An 18,426-nucleotide genomic window follows, 5' to 3' on the forward strand; every position below is an offset into this window, starting at 1 on the left:
CCCCCTTTATAAAAGCCAATCCATTTCTGGTATTTTGCATGAAGGCAGCATTAGCAAACTGGAACACATGGCAAAGGAGAACCAAGGCTGCAGATGTGATTAATGTCACCAATCAATTAACCGCAAAATAAGAAGGCTATTCTGGATTATCCAGGTGGGACTGATGTAATCACAAGGGTTCCTTAAATGAGGAAGAGGGAGGCAGAAGAGTCAGTGCCGGAAGGAGGCAGCATGAGAAAGACTCAACCAGCCAGTGCTGGCTCTGGAGAGGGAAGGAGCCATGAGCCAAGGAATGCAGGTGGTTTGTAGAAACTGGAAAAGACAAGATATAGCCTCTGAAGGACAGCCCTGCTGACACCCTGATTCTAGCCCTGTGGGGTCATTTTGGATGTCTGACCATCAGAACAGTAATATTATTAATACATTTGTGTTGTTTCAGGCCACTAAATTTGTGGTGATTTGTTATAGCAGCAGTAGGAAACTCATATGCAAACAAACAAAAATATTAAAAGGAAGCTAAATACAAAAGCAGGAGTTAGAAAACAATCACAATATAATGAGAAGCAAATTTATGAGTTTTTTTTTAACTTGATAGAACTCTGTCAAACTTATGAAAGAAAAAAGAACATGCAAATTCCACTCATTGGGAAGAAGGATTTAACAAAGATACCAAGAAAATAAAAAAATAAATAAACATTCTAAGAGATTACTTTTGATAATTTGTGCAAAGTCAGATATAATCAAAATACGTGAAAGCTTAAAAGACAAAATGTCTCCAGCCAAATAATTTTGCTCCATTATTTATGTTTTCCTTCTCAATATATTTAGATGCCCTGTAATATTTTGCATAATTCAACTTTATCAAAGTGCATCTTTTTTTAAAGCAGAGACTATGGTGTCTGAAAATTACTGTCAGAACACCTGCTATTCCAAAGCATTGCTCTAGGAAAGTTCTATCTAGGATGTTAATGAAACCAAGGTATTAGATGTATTTGGGAGCTCTTAAGTGTTAATAGAATTGACTCAGCTTAGTGAGATGCCAAGAGATAAATTAGCATGTTGCTCACGTATTGACCTCATAGCTCCATTAAAAATCTTGTTGTCAAAACCTGACAGTCACTTGAAATCACAAATGTGATCTCTTTTCTGGCTAATGAATCCTTGCAAATGTTACTGAAAGAGCTCCCTTCCTTTTAAGTGTAAAGGATTCTGAAAACATAATTGAGAATAACCACTGTGCTTACTGTTCTTTAGTGCAAACTGATTGCTCATCGTCCTCTCAATTTATTTAGTTGAGCTAAGGATGTGCAACATGTGCTGGTTAGTCTTCAAAATGGATTCACTTCTGTATAGCTAATGTCAACCTGGGTTGGCTTGATTTTTCAAGAAGATAATTGGAAAGATCTTTACAGAAAAATGCAGTGCTCCTCATGTGAAAGATAGACTGGTATATTAATCCACTGAACACATACACACTGTGTGCCTGGGCTACAAAGTTGCATAAGAACCACCCCCTTATTGTTGAAAAGCTCAGACACCAGATGTTATTGTATTGTCATTCTAGTGTTCACCATTCCTAACCACTCAAGCTCATGGTGATTTCTGTTCAGCATGTAACATCATGTCCACCGTAAGGGACGAAATGAAACTCCTGTCTACGACACTGGTAAGCACAGAGTGGGCTTTTCAGCTATGCCAGAATGGTAGGGCCATCACCTGTTATGGATTGAGTCACTCCCCCCAGAAAGACATTAACCAGTCCTAATCCCTGTTCCTGGGGGCGTGAACTCATTTGTAAAGAAGGTCTTTGACGATGTTATTAGTTAAGGTGAGACTAAACCGAATCAGGATGGGCCTCAATTCATTATGACTGGAGTTTTTATAAGAAGATGAAAGTTGGACACAGTAGGAGACAAATGGGGAGAGAGACAGCCGTGTGATGGAGGCAAAGATTGAGTTATGGATTTCCAGCAAGCCACCACCAGAATGCTCCAGACTTCAGAAAAAGCATGATCCTGCCGACACTTGATTTTGGACTCCTAGCCTCTAAACTGTGAGACAATAAATTCCTGCTGTATGCGCCAACTAGTCTGTGGTACTTTGTTACAGCGAACCTGGCAAACTAAGATACCGCCAGTAACAAATCATTTACCATGAAAGACCAGGAAAAATAAAATACTATTTATAACTTTTATTCAAATGCATATGTGAATGTATGCACACACACTCACATATCTATACTTATATACATGCACACTAATAAGTGTTCCAATACAGGTTTTTAAACTATGAGTGAAGGTGTATGATGTAGGTGTTCCGGGCAGTCTCCTTTAAGTCTGGGAACCCCTGGGAAGGCAGGTGTCCACTTCCTGTCTGGTTCCTGGCTGCAGAGAACCACCCAGAAGTCAGCCGCTCACCTTGCTGCCACAGTGTGAACTGGCTCCAGTCGCCCTTCTCCCTCAGGTTTTCATCTTCAGGTAGGAAGAGGCCTGTGGTTTTATCCATCGCAGCAAGACCTTCGTCACGAATTAGCTTCCAGTTTCTTTCTAAGGACTGAAGGGAAGACTCTGGTTTTACCAGACTGAAGATACACCTGGAAGAACATCTAATAATGACACTCAACTGCTGTGTTGTTTAAAAAAGAAATTAAAATTTGCTCTTACCTAGATTGCTTATTTCAATTTACCCTGGGACCTCTTTTCAAGGGTATTGAAAACAAAGCCCTTGTATTATTTTTCAGAACCAAATTCATTTGCATCCTAAAAATTTAAATAATTCCCGGAAACCTAGAGAATAGTCCCCTCCACAATTTGTAAATTTGCCTAATGTTTCTTTTTTTTTTTTTCCAGTTACAACCTAACAAGGGTATTGATCTTGATCATATTGTATCAATACCCTACAATAAACTGCACGTGACAAATGCAGCATCTAATTTGGAATACAAATCACTGTCTTAATTTCTTATTTTGAAAGAGTTCCTTATAAAGATGCCACATAGCATGGAAAACATTAAACTTTAAAAGACACTTGAAATGTGTCTGTTGCAGCATTTGGTGAATTATAAAATTAAAAGCAAAGCAAAACAAAACAATGCCCTTGTGTTTAGAATTCAACCAAACAAAAATGTTTCCTCAATTTCTCATTTATGCCTGTGCTTCAGCCCGTCAGAAAGCAGCTGATGACTGGCCTAAGAGGGGCCGGGCTGGTGGTGGTACATCAGGTGGAAGAATGAGCAAGCCAGAGCTCTCTCCTGCGGAAATTTGTAGCATCGCACCGTGCTGTTGTTAGTGGGGGTGGGGATAGGAGGTGCCAACCAGGTAGGAGCAGCAGGATAAAGCAGGTGAGGCAAGCATCCAGAGCAGTAGACAGAGAGGAAGTATTGCGAGAAAGGAGTAAGAACTGCTTTCCTCAAGACCTTAGATGCCCAACTTGTGTGCCCATCTCCCCGCTGGCCAGCTCAGCCTGGAAGACCCCGCAGGTCCCTGGGTATGGACTGAAGTCTGTCCCCGAGAAGGTATGTTTAAGTCCTAAGCCCCAGTTCTGTGAGTGTGATCCTGTTCAGAAACAGGCTCTTTGGAGTTGTTAACTAGTTAAGACGTGGCCAAACTGGATTATGGTGGGTCCTGATCCAATATGACTTGTGTCCTTACAGGGAGAGGAAATTTAGATAGAGTTGGTAAGAGAGACAGAGCAGGAGAAGGCCTGGGTTGCCGGCAAGCCACCGCTGGCCGCTAGAAGAGGTGTGCAGCGGGGTCTCCCGTGGACCCTGAAGGACGCGTGGATCTGCCAACACTTTGACTTCAGACTTCTGGTCTCTGGAACTGCGTAACAATACATTTATGTTTTGTTTTTAAAAGAACACTACTTCCCTACTATATGAAGGAGAGTAAATTGTACAGGTAAACCAGGATTGTGAAGTATTAATTTCAAACATTGCTATATTAATGAGAAATATACATGGATAGGTGGATGGAAAGGGACATGGCAGTTTAATTCAGCAAGAAGGGCTTAGATATACTTCAAAAGGCTCAAGCATATGGAACTAGAACTATCGAGTTACATACAAAGAGAAATATTTTGACTTAAAAAATGAAAACAATGATCAAAGCTCTCTGAAAATGGGCGGAGTTGCCTCATAAACCATGGTTGTCTGTCATTTGAACTAGTCAAGCCAAGGCCAATGACCAGTTACTGGATCAAGTAAACCACAAGATGAGGTGGAAGGTGTTGTTACCAACCCATGCCTCCTGAGTTCAAGATTCCAGGTAGGAGAACCAAGAAGGAGTCAGGATAACTGAACAGGTGCATACTCTCTGAGATATGGGTGGAAACAGGGTGCCAACCTCAGCCAAATGCAGGGACTGTGTTTTATATAGTGTGAAAACATTAGGCTTAGTAAAATATTCCAGGGCAAGAGATGGATTTTAAGATTATTGATTTTATAATTCCATGCCTGTGAAGTCCACCATTAATTTGTGTCAAACTCTGTGCCTGCTCCCATCATCCCCTGCTACTGGATGGCAGTGGCCATTTACCCACGTTCCGTGACCAGTCCACCAGCTCATTTCCACATCGTTTATCCCAAGTAGGTAGTTCTTAAACAGCAAGTCGACGATTGTTTTTCAATAAAGAAAGAGATACTCACAATTCCTCACTTCGGCAGGTCCCCAGAGTGAGAGAATTCAAACGTTTTTCAAGAATCCCAAATTATAGAAAGGAAAAAAAAAATGCACCCCTAGGCTTTTGCAGTATGTTCATGTCTTTTAAATACACATAAATTGCCAGCACTCACTATAGGTACTGAAATTTGTTCAAGCTGCTAGATAAGTCTGTTAGGTTCTTGTTAAACTTTCACATGGACAAGGGGAAACTACCTCTCTGACATGAAATTACTTTTCAAATGACATTATTGGTGCCTTATACAGGCAGGCTCCTTCTCTCTTAACTCCAGTATTTTAGAAGTTTCCTTCCTCCCTCCCACCCTCCTCCCTCCCTCCCTCCCTCCTCCCTTGCCTTCTTTCTTGTTTTAGGAGAGATTAAAGGTCTTTATTCAGGAATCTATATTCAAGTTTTAGAGATGTATTCATGACTTTTTAACAAGGGGATATTGAGGTGCCCACATGCACTTAGTACATTTTTTTTTAATTTTAACTTCTTATTTAGAAATAATGTCAAACTTACAGGACAGTTGCAAGAGAACTGTAAAGAGAACTCCAATGTACTTCCCCCACCCTGACTCTCAGATCCACTGACTTTTGATATTTTCCACATTTGTCATATCATTCTATCCATCTACCTGTCAAGTCATCCATCCATCTATTTATCTATCTACCTCCTACCTACCTATTTATTTTTAAGCATTTGTGAGTAGGCTGTATACATCATGCTCCTTGAACGTGTCTTCCATATACATTTCCTAAGAACAAGGATATTTACATATGTAAACACCTTATGTGCAGTTATCAAATTCAAGAAATTTTGCATTGATATAAAGCTCACAGTCTATATTCCAATTTTTATAATCTGTCCCAATTCTTTCATTTCTTTTTATAGTTGATTTCAGGTGCATCACTGGAAACAGCTGATCTTTTGTTTCTGAAATAGGGCACAAAGCCCCAGGGAAAAAATCTGAGAGTGATTACATCACTAAATAAAAAAATTTAATTTGACTTAATAACAGGCTGTCTTGTGTGTGTGAGAGGCTGTCATTCCTGGCTTCCTCCCCGCTCTCTCCCCCCAGCCTTCTCCCAGGAAGTGTCGCCGAGGTACTTTTCCAAGAGGAGTACTAATTATTTTTTCTAACTTTTTTGGTTTTCTCTTTTTATACATGGCATTCAACTGTTGGATGACAAACGATGCTCAAAAGGAGTGAACTGGTACTGGAAGGGGCTCCCCAGTCCCAGATGGTAAACACAGGGGCCAGATGCCCACTGACAAATGCCCAGTGCTGATCAAGCCCTGGCAGAGCTCCGATTTGTTTTCATCATGAAACACTCACTCATCCTTTTCTTTTTGGAGCTCAATACTTTGTCATAGAATTTTAGAGCCAGAAGTATCCACAGTGTTAATCTAGTGGAAATATTTTCACTTTAGGGATGACAAGGTGACTCCTGAATCCAGACAATGTGACCAACTTCCATTTCCTTGTAAGTAAGCCCCGAATAAAAAGTTCATGCCTCTGAACATGCCCGGCATCTTCTTTGGCCTCTTGGCAGCAAAGGCCCACTTGGGCTGTGACACACATACAGGTTTTTTTTTTTTTTTTTTTTTTTTTAAGTCAAATAGTACCAAAGGTCTTGTAATGAAAACGACAGGCTCATCTCCACCTCTTCCCCAACCCTGAGTCCAACTCCCAGCTAATTCCTTTAAATATTTCTTCTGGTATTTACCTCCTCAGATCTAAATAATTTGCTTATATTGCTGCTTCTTGATGTATCCATTTTAGACACTATCGGTTGTCTTTCTATCACGGGAGAAAAATTTAACAATTTGCTGCCTCCTTCTCTTCTTTCTTCTCCATCATCTCAATAGAGTTAATCTCACAAATCTTTCATAAAGCTGGTTAAATCCATATTCAAGTTTTATAATATTATGACAATGAGGTATCCTACACAGTTGAATTGCATTGTAATGATTAAAATTCATTTCACCTGCAGCATAGCTGTTTATCTTGCCCCCTTTTTCCTCAGCTTAATCTTCTAACGTACCCATCACTATTTCCTCACTAACTCTAGATCTCTTGATACTATCCTACCGTTTACCAAACAAATCATATAGTATCTTCCTCCCTCCCTCACTCCTTCCCTCCCTCCCTCTCTTCCTTCCCCTCTTTCTCTCTCTCTCCCCAACTTCCTTCCCTACCTCCCCCCAAACTCTGCCCTTTCTCTCTCTTTTCCTGAAGATGATCCTACAGCAGTCATCTGTCTTGCTCTGATCTGGACCAGCAGCTGCCTAGGCTTGCTGGACAACTGTCATTATGAAAGCCCCTCTGTGCTAGTTGGGATGTATTATGTCCTGCCGAAAGCCATATTCTTTAATGCTATCTTGTGGGGGCAGACATATTAGTGTTGATTAGGTTGGAATCTTTTGATTGTTTCTATGGAGACATGACTTAATGAACTGTGGGTGAAACATTTGATTAAATTATGTCCATGGAGATATGGACACTGCCCATTCAGGGTGGGTCTTGATTTAATCACTGGAGTCCTATAAAAGAGCTCACAGACAGGAAGAACTCAGAGCAGCTGAGAGTGACATTCTGGAGACGGTCACTGAAAGCAGACTTTTGCCGACACTTTGGAGATGCTAGCCCAGTGTTTGCTCCAGACAAGCTAAGAGAGGACAAAACTCCCCAAGAGAAACATTTTGAAGAATGCACAGGACCTGCGAATGGAGCTGGAACACAACCCAGGATCAGCAGACATTAGCCATGTGCTTCCCAACTAACAGTTTTCCGGATGCCACCGGCCTTCCTTCAGTGAAGGTATACTTGTGTTGATGCCTTAATTTGGACATTTTCATGGCCTTCAGACTGTAAATTTAGAACCAAATAAACCCCCTGTATAAAAGCCCATCCATTTATGGTATTTTGCATAATGGCAGCATTAGCAAACTGGAACACCCTCCTTCAGCAATCTCTTAGGCTTTTGCTTTCTTGAATCTGCCAAATCAGTCACATTTCTTGCTTTCCATTTTCAAAAAAAACCTGCTGAAATTCTTTATCTGTTGTTGTCTTCCCTCCTGGTTTTTTGTTTGTTTGTTTGTTTTGATTTGTAGGTGTATACCATTTGTATTCTTTCATTATCATTTAAGTGAGTTTTCAGAGATGGGCAAAGGAGAGTTAAATGCATGTGTGCGATCTGTTTTGCCTAATTCCTCCTCACTCCTATCTTCTATACAGCTCTAACAGTTGATTGTGTTAACTGTTTACGTTCTCTACTGCTAGACTAGAAAGACCTTGTAAGATGTCATCTGACTTTCTAGTGAAGTTCAGGAAAAAAGTCTTATTAGCCCTTGAAACCCTCTATACTAGTCCCTCAAATGCATCTTCAAATTATCAAGCTCAAAGTAAAAATGGGTTATAGGATAGTCACATGAAGTAGAGAGAGAAAAGTAAGGAAAATTCTCAGTACTACATTTTCCATTTTAAATCAAACTCTGCTAAACCACATACTGATTTATTTTCAACCTCATTTCTTTTTGCCTCTTGCCTGTACACTTTCTTTGCATTACTTGATTGGTATACACCTAATTCCATGATGTGCTCAGATGACAAAAACACTGATTATAAAGCTTGAGGCTTGACATGAAATCACTTTAATTTTGTCCTAATCAAGCAAAATTGGTCTAACTGAGCTTTAAATATTTTCTTCCCTGTAGAAAAACAAGACCTTTCAGAGAAACATTTTTGCTAAGGCAGGTAGTAAATGCTGCAGATTGCTGAGCTAAAGGAGTTCTAAGCAAAATTTTTACTGCAAATTCAGGTTAGAACTAGCTCCAGCTAAGGAAGCAAAGGACAGATAGAAGGGGATCAGTAATACATTCACATCAAAATGGCAAAAAATAAATTTATAGGAGCAAAATAAAAGCATAATCATGGAAAAAGCAGGAAGAGCTATGCTTTTATCATGTGAACAAGAAGTGACACAAGAACTCTTGGTGGGGCTGTGGTGGAGCGGAGAACTAGGGGATCCTGAGCATAACACAAGCATGCTGAGGTAAGTAACTGTGTGATTACCTTTCAAGAAAAGGGGCATTGAGAAAACACAGCCAGGAACAGTTGAGAAAAGTCCCAGAGATGTGTATGAAAGGTTTTGACTCTAAATTCAGAGAAGGTATGTGGTCAAAGACTATTCTAGGCCAAGCTTAGGCCTTAACTTGGAGTTAGAGTGAACTGATAACAATGGTGCATTAGTACAAGGAATAGCAAATTTTACCTAAAGGCTAGGCATATGCTTGTGATAGTTAGTGATTTTAGGACTTTTATATCTTATCTGTTGGACAGAAAATCAACTCATTTAAATCGTAGCCCAAACTTGCCTCTACTTTACACCATGACAACAAATAAGACACGGGTAGCAGTAAACCCTGCCTTTGAGAGAACACCCTGAAAGAGAGCTGAGGTTATAGAGTCAGTCAAGCATCAGAGTGAGTATGACGTTCTCACAGAATATTCTCTTTGCAATAATTCTAATAAAACCTCTGAGCAAGTGAGTAGCATTAAAGGAGCAATCTCTCACTTGTCCTAATGCATTCTGACCAGATTGCCTTGTTTTTCAAGCTTGGATAAAAGATAAAGGAAAGCACTGCCATTTCTTTTCCCTGCTGCAGGAAAAGGATAACATAAGGTGCTTTGGGGCAAGGGAAGAGTTTTGAAGAACTGAAGTTTGCTCCTTGTAGACAGTGGAAGAAAAAAGGTTTCTTTCCCCAGAAGAAGGGCGAAAAGGTAACCAGGCTGCAGGCCCAGGAGCTATAGCTGTGAGCAAAACCATTGAAGTCCCTAAATTAAAAGGGCTGCATCTGAAGAGGAGACTTTCTGCACTTGATAAACAGATAAATACATGAATTATGTGTACGTGTGTATGTATATTGAAGACATTGATCAGTGTATATGTTTATTAAGACATTGAATATCACCTAGAGGTTTATAAATTTTAGAACCCCAAATGGAGTACCAACCTACAGGTACAGTTTGTAATTATTCTGAAATATCAAGCACTATACTGTGAGTCTCCAAAAAGGACCACAGATAAATCCAATGTTTAGACTTTTTTTTTCCACATTGGCAAATACTGAGAGCTCACCAATTTTCCTTTGAGAAAGAAGATGGCCTTTTGGTTTGAAATAACTTAAAGGCCATCAAATATTTATCTTTTTTTGATACTCTGCCATATGTTAGGAAATTATTTATTTGTTCCTATAACCTCGGCGGAGAATGGGCTTTTATTGAGGGTTCACATTTAAACTGCACGGCAGAATATCCATGATTTTTTTTTTTTTGAGCCTTCAAAAACCTCAGGAGAGAGGAGAAATTGAGGTAATTACTTTGAATTTGGAGATAAAGACACTGAGGCTTGGAGAGGTTAAATGACTTGACAAGTGGTCAGAACTGAAAGCAAAAATTGTGATTCAAAAATGAGCTTCTGATGGTGGAACCTTTAAAAAAGTTCACTTTTTAATCCCATTATCACCAACTCCCTGAGTTTTCTGGATTCCTGTTGTTTCTATTGTCATTTTTAGTGAAAGTATCATTGGAGTCCAGTTTAAAGCTTGATTTAGAAAAACAGGATTAAACTATTATGTTAATCTCAAGGAGTCATTTTCAGCCTTTCTTTCCACTACAATACTTAGTTTTAAATTAAATCGCTAATCCCCTCAATTCACAGCTTAATTCCCCTGTAAGATCTGACATTTATTCCTTCTCAATCCATTTTGTTTCAAAAGCAGTTCAGTGAAAACATTCAAATATTTAATCACATGGAAAGAAATGCTGTGCCACTGATGTATAACTGTGTAAGTCTTATTTCCATCCAGGTGACGTTATTCAGAAACACTGGATTTCTTAGTTAATAAAGCCACAGGCAAAGGAAGATGAAGATGGAGTGTCATTCTCACCAATCATTCCCATTCATCATGCTGCACAGTTGGCAAAGCATTACCGGGCACCCCTCCAAATGGAATAAAACCACTGTATGAGAAAAATTTATCTGTGATGCTGCTTGTTTACATCAGAGCAGCTGTTCTGAAAATCACAGATAGAGGTTGCAAAGGCTTTCCTCCTTTCCGGTAATCAATGCAAAGAGTTACGTAGCAGGGAAAACAAACACAAAGGGGATATTTTAAACTATGTAGTTTTCAGTTTGCTATAGGCTGTTGTTGCAGTTTCAGCGTGACGGTTGTGGTTTCTTTGCATGCATGATTACACTGAAATTAGCCATGGAATATGTGGATGAAATAGCTAATCTCAAAAGGGGAAGAGCAAAACTTAATTTATGGGAGCTTTTCTCTGGTTAGAAAAGATCTTTTCTATTATAACCTTGCAAAGAACTTAATCCTTTTTTGTTTCAATTTTTTTTTGGCTTTGATATTTGTGATTTTGGCAGCAATCTATTAAATTTGAATGAAAATAATCCCCAAGAGAAAATTCCACTGGAATATTTCTCTCTTAATTTTTTCATTGAGTTGCATAGTCTCTTAACACCCCCAGTGCACAAAGTTGCCAAATGAGGTACGCAATGAGGGGGCTCTGTGACACTTCAACAAAAGGTAAAAACACATGACGCATTTTACTGAACACTGTCCCATGCCTGCAAGAAAACTGCACTGTCTACAACTCACTGGAATGTACAACGAGAATAATTTAAACAAAAATGTAACATCCATAGTAGTTAGTAGTCACTTAAAGGCCAGAATCTGGGTAATTATTCTAAAAGGATTTTGGCCGAACACAGCAGGCAGCTACCAAATCTAGGAGGTTTCCGCTTTAAGATGTCAAGCCCTGACTGATGATCTGTAAACCATAGTACTCAAATCTATAATTTGGAAATGGAAGAAGATCTTGTGCACGTGTTTGTCAACTAAATGGTTAATGGCTCCTGGTGTTTCCTCATTGTTCTTGGCAAGTGGACACCTTGAAATTACTTTAAAAAAAATTTATATCATATACAATATTAACATTTCTACAAATGAAGGTAGTTAGCAAAAGTAAAGCACAATCACACAGCACTCATTTTAAACACAAGGTGTCCCAGCTCTGGGGACCCTGTGATTGATGCCCAGGTCTGGTTTATTTTCTTCTTGCAGAGCTTCAAGAAGTTACGACTGAAATCAAGAAGCCCAGGGAAACAGAATTTTGAAATAAATACTTGAATGGCATAAATCTTATATAAGATATAAGAGCAAACATCCCTAACTCTGACAGCAGTAGTGGGTTCTGACAAGGAAATGGACTTTGAGGACAAGGAGACCACAGTTCAAATCCCAGCCCTGTCACCATCAGATCTTGAGCAAATTTCTTAACTTCTCTAGTTCTTATTTTGCCCGCATGTAAATGGGCAAAATACTGTCTAACTTGCAGAGTTGTCAAAAGGATTAAAAATATTATATATAAAAGTCCTCTGCAAACTGATTGTAAATAGGAGGCATTTAATACATGATATGTGTTTTATTGTTATTTTAATAATACACAATATTTAAAAAATGCCTTTCCAAGTCATTTTATAGGAGTTTGAAAATAAGTTCCTATGAAAACAAGGTAATGGATCAATTAAAATTACAAATTAATATTTATCAGGCACTTTCTAATTACTTAATGATCTTCTGAACACCATGCAACAGACACTCTTGCCATAACCATTTTGTAGATAATGAAACCGAAACACAGAGAAGTGTTGCTCAAGGTCTTTCTCAATGTCACATAGCTGGTAAGGTATGAACCAAAAATTCAAAATCTTTTACTGTATTTTTTTGAGTTATTTTCTTAGTAGTTGACATGGGCATTAGAATTAACATCTTAACTTAAAACAATCTAATTCAGTTTAATACTAACTTAATTTCAACAGTATAAAAAAATTTTGCTCTATTACACCTCTATTCTCCCCTTCCTTTGTATTATTGTTACACTAATTAAATCCTTACACATTCTAAGTCCAATAAAAGTTTTATAATTATTGCTTTATGCAGTTATTTTTTAAATCAGATGGTAACAAAAAAAAATACATGTGCTGTCTGTTTTATATTTATCCCTGTAGTTATTTTTAGTGAAGAAATAACTTATCTAACATCTGAAGGATAAATAGGAATTGGCTGTGAAGTGCATAGGAGAGAAGGAAAAGGGAAGAGGTAAGAAAGTTCCATGAGAAAGGACTATCACGAAAGAAGGCCTGGTGGTAGAAGAGATATTGGCTGGATTGAAGACAATAAAGTCTACTTGTAAGAGATAAAGAGAGATTGGTAAACCAAGTATTTTGAGTAAAGTTGAATCACTAACCAAACGTTTAAAGTTAGAAAGGAGTATTAACTATGGGATTACATGGTTAGTTAATTTTCATATTGAATGTTAATGTCTCTATGAGTAGGAGATAGAAAAGAAAGAATAAGTCAGTTTGGGGAGCATGGCTTCGGTAGAAATTTCCATAGCAATTGAACTAGAGTAGAAAAGGTTTCTTAGGAAATGAAGGACAAGAAAAGAACAGAGAACAATGCTTGTGTCTGGGCTCAGTGGGGTTCTGAGTGCTGTAGGTTCCCAACACCCAATGTGCCCCTTGCTCCTTCCTAACAAAACCCTGATTTTGTTCAGGTTCCCATCCTTCCCAAGATAATACATGTGATTTAGAGGAAGCTGATCCTTTAACACTTCCAGGAGTTAGCCTGTTGATTTAAGGGTAATATCCCAGCCCCTTGCCAGTGACTAATCCAGAGTGGAAATATGACTTAATTTGGCTCTTTCAGACTGAAGGAAAGATTTTTGTTCCCTGTTAACAGAGAGGGCACACTCTCTTCTTCTCTGGCTGGGTACCAGTAAAGAACCTTATTGCCCAGTTCTCTTGCAGTGAGGAAGCACAAGGACAAAGCTGACCAAGGACGAAGAGTAGAACCAAGACACTCTCCTCCCAATCATATTATACCTGAAGTCTACCCTGCTGTTGTGCTTCCAGTTACGTCAGTCAATAAAATTCTGTGCTGTTTAAGCCAGATTCAAGTTGCATTTCTGTTACTTGAATTTGGAAACATCCTAAAAGGTACAGTAGGGGAAAAAACATCACAAAGAGATCAAAAAGAAAAAATAAAAAGATTAGATGGTAGAGGAGTCTCAGAAGAAGTCGATGTCATATGATCCTAGGGAAGATGGAATTTCACAAAGGAGAGAATCACTGACAGCGCAAAATGTAGATTCACCAAGGAAGTTGTTCCTGGACTATTTCTGCTTTGGATATGGATATGGAACCTCTTTAAATGAAAAGGTAGTCATTGTCACCACTCCTTGGTTTTCTGATCTATAAAAATGCAAAGGCTAAATGACGGCAACCTACTTTACAGTTGAATTATGATGATGACCAAGTGTGTTTTTCTACTTAAATGCAGAACAAACATGGTAATTACATTGAAACTACATTGAAACAGCTCTTTTCCCTCAAGCAGACCAAATTAATTAGGGAAATGTTTAAATCTTACAGATATGTTATATTCAAGATGCGTTTTAACAAAAAAATTATGAAAAATTTTAAACATATACCTAAAGATAGAACAATAAACTTCCATATATCCATCACCCAGATTCCAGAATTTTCAATATTTTTTCACTCCCTCCCTGTCTCGGGTGTAAATCAGTCGCCTGAAAATCAGAATATATTTTCTTATATAGACAGTGCATAAATGGTAGTTAGATTCTTTGGACCAGACCACTGAAGTACATTTAATCCATACGATAGATGACATCATTCACCTTTTGAGTGGGAAAAAATATTGTTGAGACTATGAGTTAATTTATCTCACATTTTATTAATGTATCTAAGAGGAAAGGGCTTATCTAAGCAAAATTAAATTTCAGATCAGTCTCTTCCAAAATCACAGAGTATACAGTCTTACAGTTTGGATTTAATCTACCAATATAAAAGCTTCCATTTTCTAAGCCATTAAGTTATTAGAACCACTTAGTTTTTTTTACTACATCTGTGCCTGACATTTTCTAAAAATAATTATATCTAATGTTTTTCATAGCTTCAGAACCAGTGATTCTCAAAGTTTGGTCGAGGGACACAGGGGGTTCCCTAGACCCTTTCATCTGCAAAATGAAAACTATTTGTTAATTACACAAGGATATTATTTGCCCTTTTTCACTCTAGTTCTCTCTCTCGCACATACTGGAGTTTTCCAGAGCCTACATGATGTGTGATAACATCCTGCTCTGAGGAGTAATTGTATGTGTGAAGTAGATGTGAGAATCTACTTCTCTTCTATTAAGCCAGACATTAAAGAGATTTGTAAAAATATAAAACATTCCCATCTTCTCACCACATTTTTTTTTGTTTTAAAACTAAGTTGTTTTTCCTTTTAAAGTTACTTATGTTAACATGCAGTGGGGTTACTGTTGTTTTTAAAGAACTCATAAATATTTAAAATTCTTTTTTAGTTTTAATTTCTAATAAAATAAATACAAATAGATACAATCCACAAAAACAAAACTCCTTGGGGTCCTCTATAATTTTTAAGAGTGTACGGGGGTACTAAGGTCAAAAAGTTTGAAAACTGCTATTCTAGACAAATTTCCTTCTTCGCTGTCTAAAACAAACTTTTGGTTAATGAGATGAAAAGATTCTTTCCCAAATATCTTCTGCAAATTTCACTGGAAATAAGGGTTGTGTCCCCTTTGACCTTCTCCTCCATGACAAGCCTTTCCCTATAACGAGTAGGAAACAGACGAGGATCCAGCTGCCTAGTGAACACTCACCTTCACTAAGTCTACATAGCCCGCCTCCTTGGCCGTCCACCACGGCTGTGCCTTGAGTCCATTCACGTTGTAGAGGGATCGCTGCCACACGGATGCAAAATGTCCCCGCTTGTGCCCAAGCTCGTACCATTTATATGCCTGAAGGAACATAAAGACTGAGCTCCAAGCTGTTCTTTAAATGACACGTTTATCAATTTTAAAATTGTGGCTTTGAGACATTTAAATAAAGAACCAGCCAGGTGAGTGTCCAAATCTGTTACACTGGTGAAAAACCTGCTGTTCCCTTGGGTTTTTGATCACGATTACAGACAGACGAACGTGAGCATTTCATTTTTGCTGCGAACTCAGGGATTAGGCTTCATTCATTTCGGTTTCCCCCAGAGTGTTTCTCCAGCACAGAGTTGAGGACTTATTTGTTGAATGGATAAATACTTTAAGATACCAGAGAAGCATATATTTATATTTTAGCTTTCATTTCTGCAGTTCTATCTTTATGTTTCTTTTAAAAGGAAAAGATTATGATTTTTATTAATTTCTTCAAAGCTATTGGCAACTAACTGAACTATGGGTCAACACAGGGAGCATGTCTTTCCAAAGCCCTCATTTAATCTGGTGACAGAGTGTGAATCACCCATTAACTTCAGTAGAGAGAGAGGAAATATTACTCTGTGTTGGCAATAAATATAGAAATAGCCCATACTGGCCTTTTTTAAAGAGAACTTTTGTTCCTAATATTTTCTTCCACCATAAGGGGTAACATTTGTGGCTTCGAGACAGCTACACCATGATGTGACTTGCGTCCAAGACAACTAGCCTTTTTGGGGACCACTGGCTGCTCCGTGTGCCTCCTTCGAATGAAGGACCATTTGCTCTCAGAGTCGCCCATCCCGCAGGCCCCCCGGTCTTTAGAACTGAAGGCGTTTCTAGTAGTTCACTTCCTATCATCCCCCCCATTATTACAAGTTGGGTCCAAGGAATACTTCTGAAAAATGACTTCAAATATGTATTTTCATTGATAAAAACAGGTAATTAACTTCACCTTGAATATCTGAACTATGAAACTCCAAATAAATTTTGGATGTAAAAAACACTAACTTTTAAAAGCTGTTCAAAATTCCTGTTTCAAAATTTCCTTCAAGAGAAAAATGAATAGCGCAAGCAATACCATCTTATGTTTTCAGTACTTTGCAGTCTGCTACTTGTTTGCACATATGTCATCTCACTAGTGTCTCCAATAACCCCAAATATCTCCATTTTACAAATGTTGAAACTGAAGTTAAGGAAGGCTAAATATCTTGAACTAGACCCCTTGGCAACATACTCCAGTTTCCTTTCATCTTTGTATCATTAAAAAATAACTATAAAAACCCATTTTCTTATTTAATTATCTTTCTCAATAATGTCTTGAACTAAGAACTTATATACTAATTATTCTTATATGTTTTCCTGGAAATACATGTAGTTGTAGCCATAAGGTATCTTTCTTAAAAACCAGGAACTGACGATGGCTAATTATTGTTCTAATTAAATAATAAAAAAAGCATTTAACCTTTGAAATTAATTTGACTATCTTAGTTATTTTTGTCCAGTTTAAATTTAGGATTTTATTTCCTATGCCTTCTGGTATTAAAGTGAACAATGATATTAATTATAACAGATGATTGTTTTGCAAATCTTACCATCATTAATTTTAGAATCACCAGAAATTTACTGTAAGGACTAGACCTATTGTTACAATAGTGAGAGAAAAAAAATTAGTATAGGAAAATCCAAACAGCAAACCTTAAAGCCCTAATTCAGGAGTTAGGAGCCTAAGATTTCAGCTTTGACTCTAACACACCCGTGTGAAGCTCGGGCAAAGCACTACCTCACATATAACAGCATGTTTGAACCATCTAGAAGGTCTTTCCTGACACTCAGAATAAGCAGTAGTGCATCAAACGGGACTCTTAATTCTGCATTCCTTTGCCATTAAACTTTTAGGAGAAAGAAAACCTGGATAAATGGTCTGCCAAAAACTTGTAGAAATCATTTTATTTATTTATTTATTTATTTATTTAATTTATTTAAATTTTCTCATTCCACAAGAAATCGTTTTTTTTCACACTTTCATTTTTCAATATGAAATTTAATTTCCATAGTATTGGGAGCAATGTTTACTACTTGGAAGAGACACAAATTCAAAGTGATTAAAAAAATAGACAAATAACATGCCTCTCAAGGTTATTAACTTTTGATTCAAACAGGAAGGTGTAAACAGGAAAACATTGCTTCCTTTATTTTGGTCTATGACAGATATTTAGTTACTCAATGCAATAATGCACTACTGATTAAAAAAACACTGCAATATTGTACCACTTCTGTGTTTTACATGATGTTTTCCCACTGCTGTTAAAAAGTTTCCGTTCAGGTTTGAAACACAACCTACATGACAGATAACAGATTGTTTACAGTTCTGAAGAAATCATTTTTAATGAGATGTTACATAGGGGAAACAATGTATTCAGCAAGTCTGCTTATTTATTTATTCATTCGTTTATTCGGACATCTAAACTGCCTTCAGTTAAAATTGCTAGAAAAGTAATGATCAAGTGCTGGTCCTATGAAAATTTTCTCCTCTTTACTATTTCCTTTTTATACCTCTAATCAGGAATAATAAAATAGATGTATTTTACTAAATACAGTAGTAAATAGATCTATTTACTAAAATAGATAAAATAGATGTAAGGTGTGTGTGTGTGTGTGTGTGTGAGAGAGAGAGGGGGAGAGAGAGAGAGAGAGAGAGAGAGAGAGAGAGAGAGAGAGAGAGAGAGAGAGAGAGAAATATAGTATATGTCAGAAGATTCCAGGTCAGACAGGCCCTGACCCCGTGTGGGGAGTGGGCTGCCCTCTGGGGCCCCAGCTGGAGGCTGTCTTCCTGGACTGTGGGATACAGTGGGGCTCCGTGTGGGAAAGAGGGGGGCATGTTTTGGGGAATG

At 37.9% G+C, this 18,426-nt stretch overlaps 1 protein-coding gene across 1 annotated transcript in view; it reads right to left on the bottom strand.

Moving 5' to 3' along the window:
* The window catches only part of ASPH (aspartate beta-hydroxylase), a 234,941-nt gene that overhangs the window by 20,127 nt on the left and 196,388 nt on the right, over positions 1-18,426 (bottom strand). Inside the window, exons 20-21 of the mRNA XM_037803594.1 lie at positions 15,449-15,586; positions 2,418-2,553 (exon numbers count right to left, since the gene is read on the bottom strand). Of these exons, the coding sequence (XP_037659522.1) occupies positions 2,418-2,553; positions 15,449-15,586 (274 nt within the window). The remainder of the gene's footprint in view (positions 1-2,417; positions 2,554-15,448; positions 15,587-18,426) is intronic.

Source organism: Choloepus didactylus, chromosome 14, assembly GCF_015220235.1.
Source record: "Choloepus didactylus isolate mChoDid1 chromosome 14, mChoDid1.pri, whole genome shotgun sequence".
NCBI lineage: Eukaryota > Metazoa > Chordata > Mammalia > Pilosa > Megalonychidae > Choloepus > Choloepus didactylus.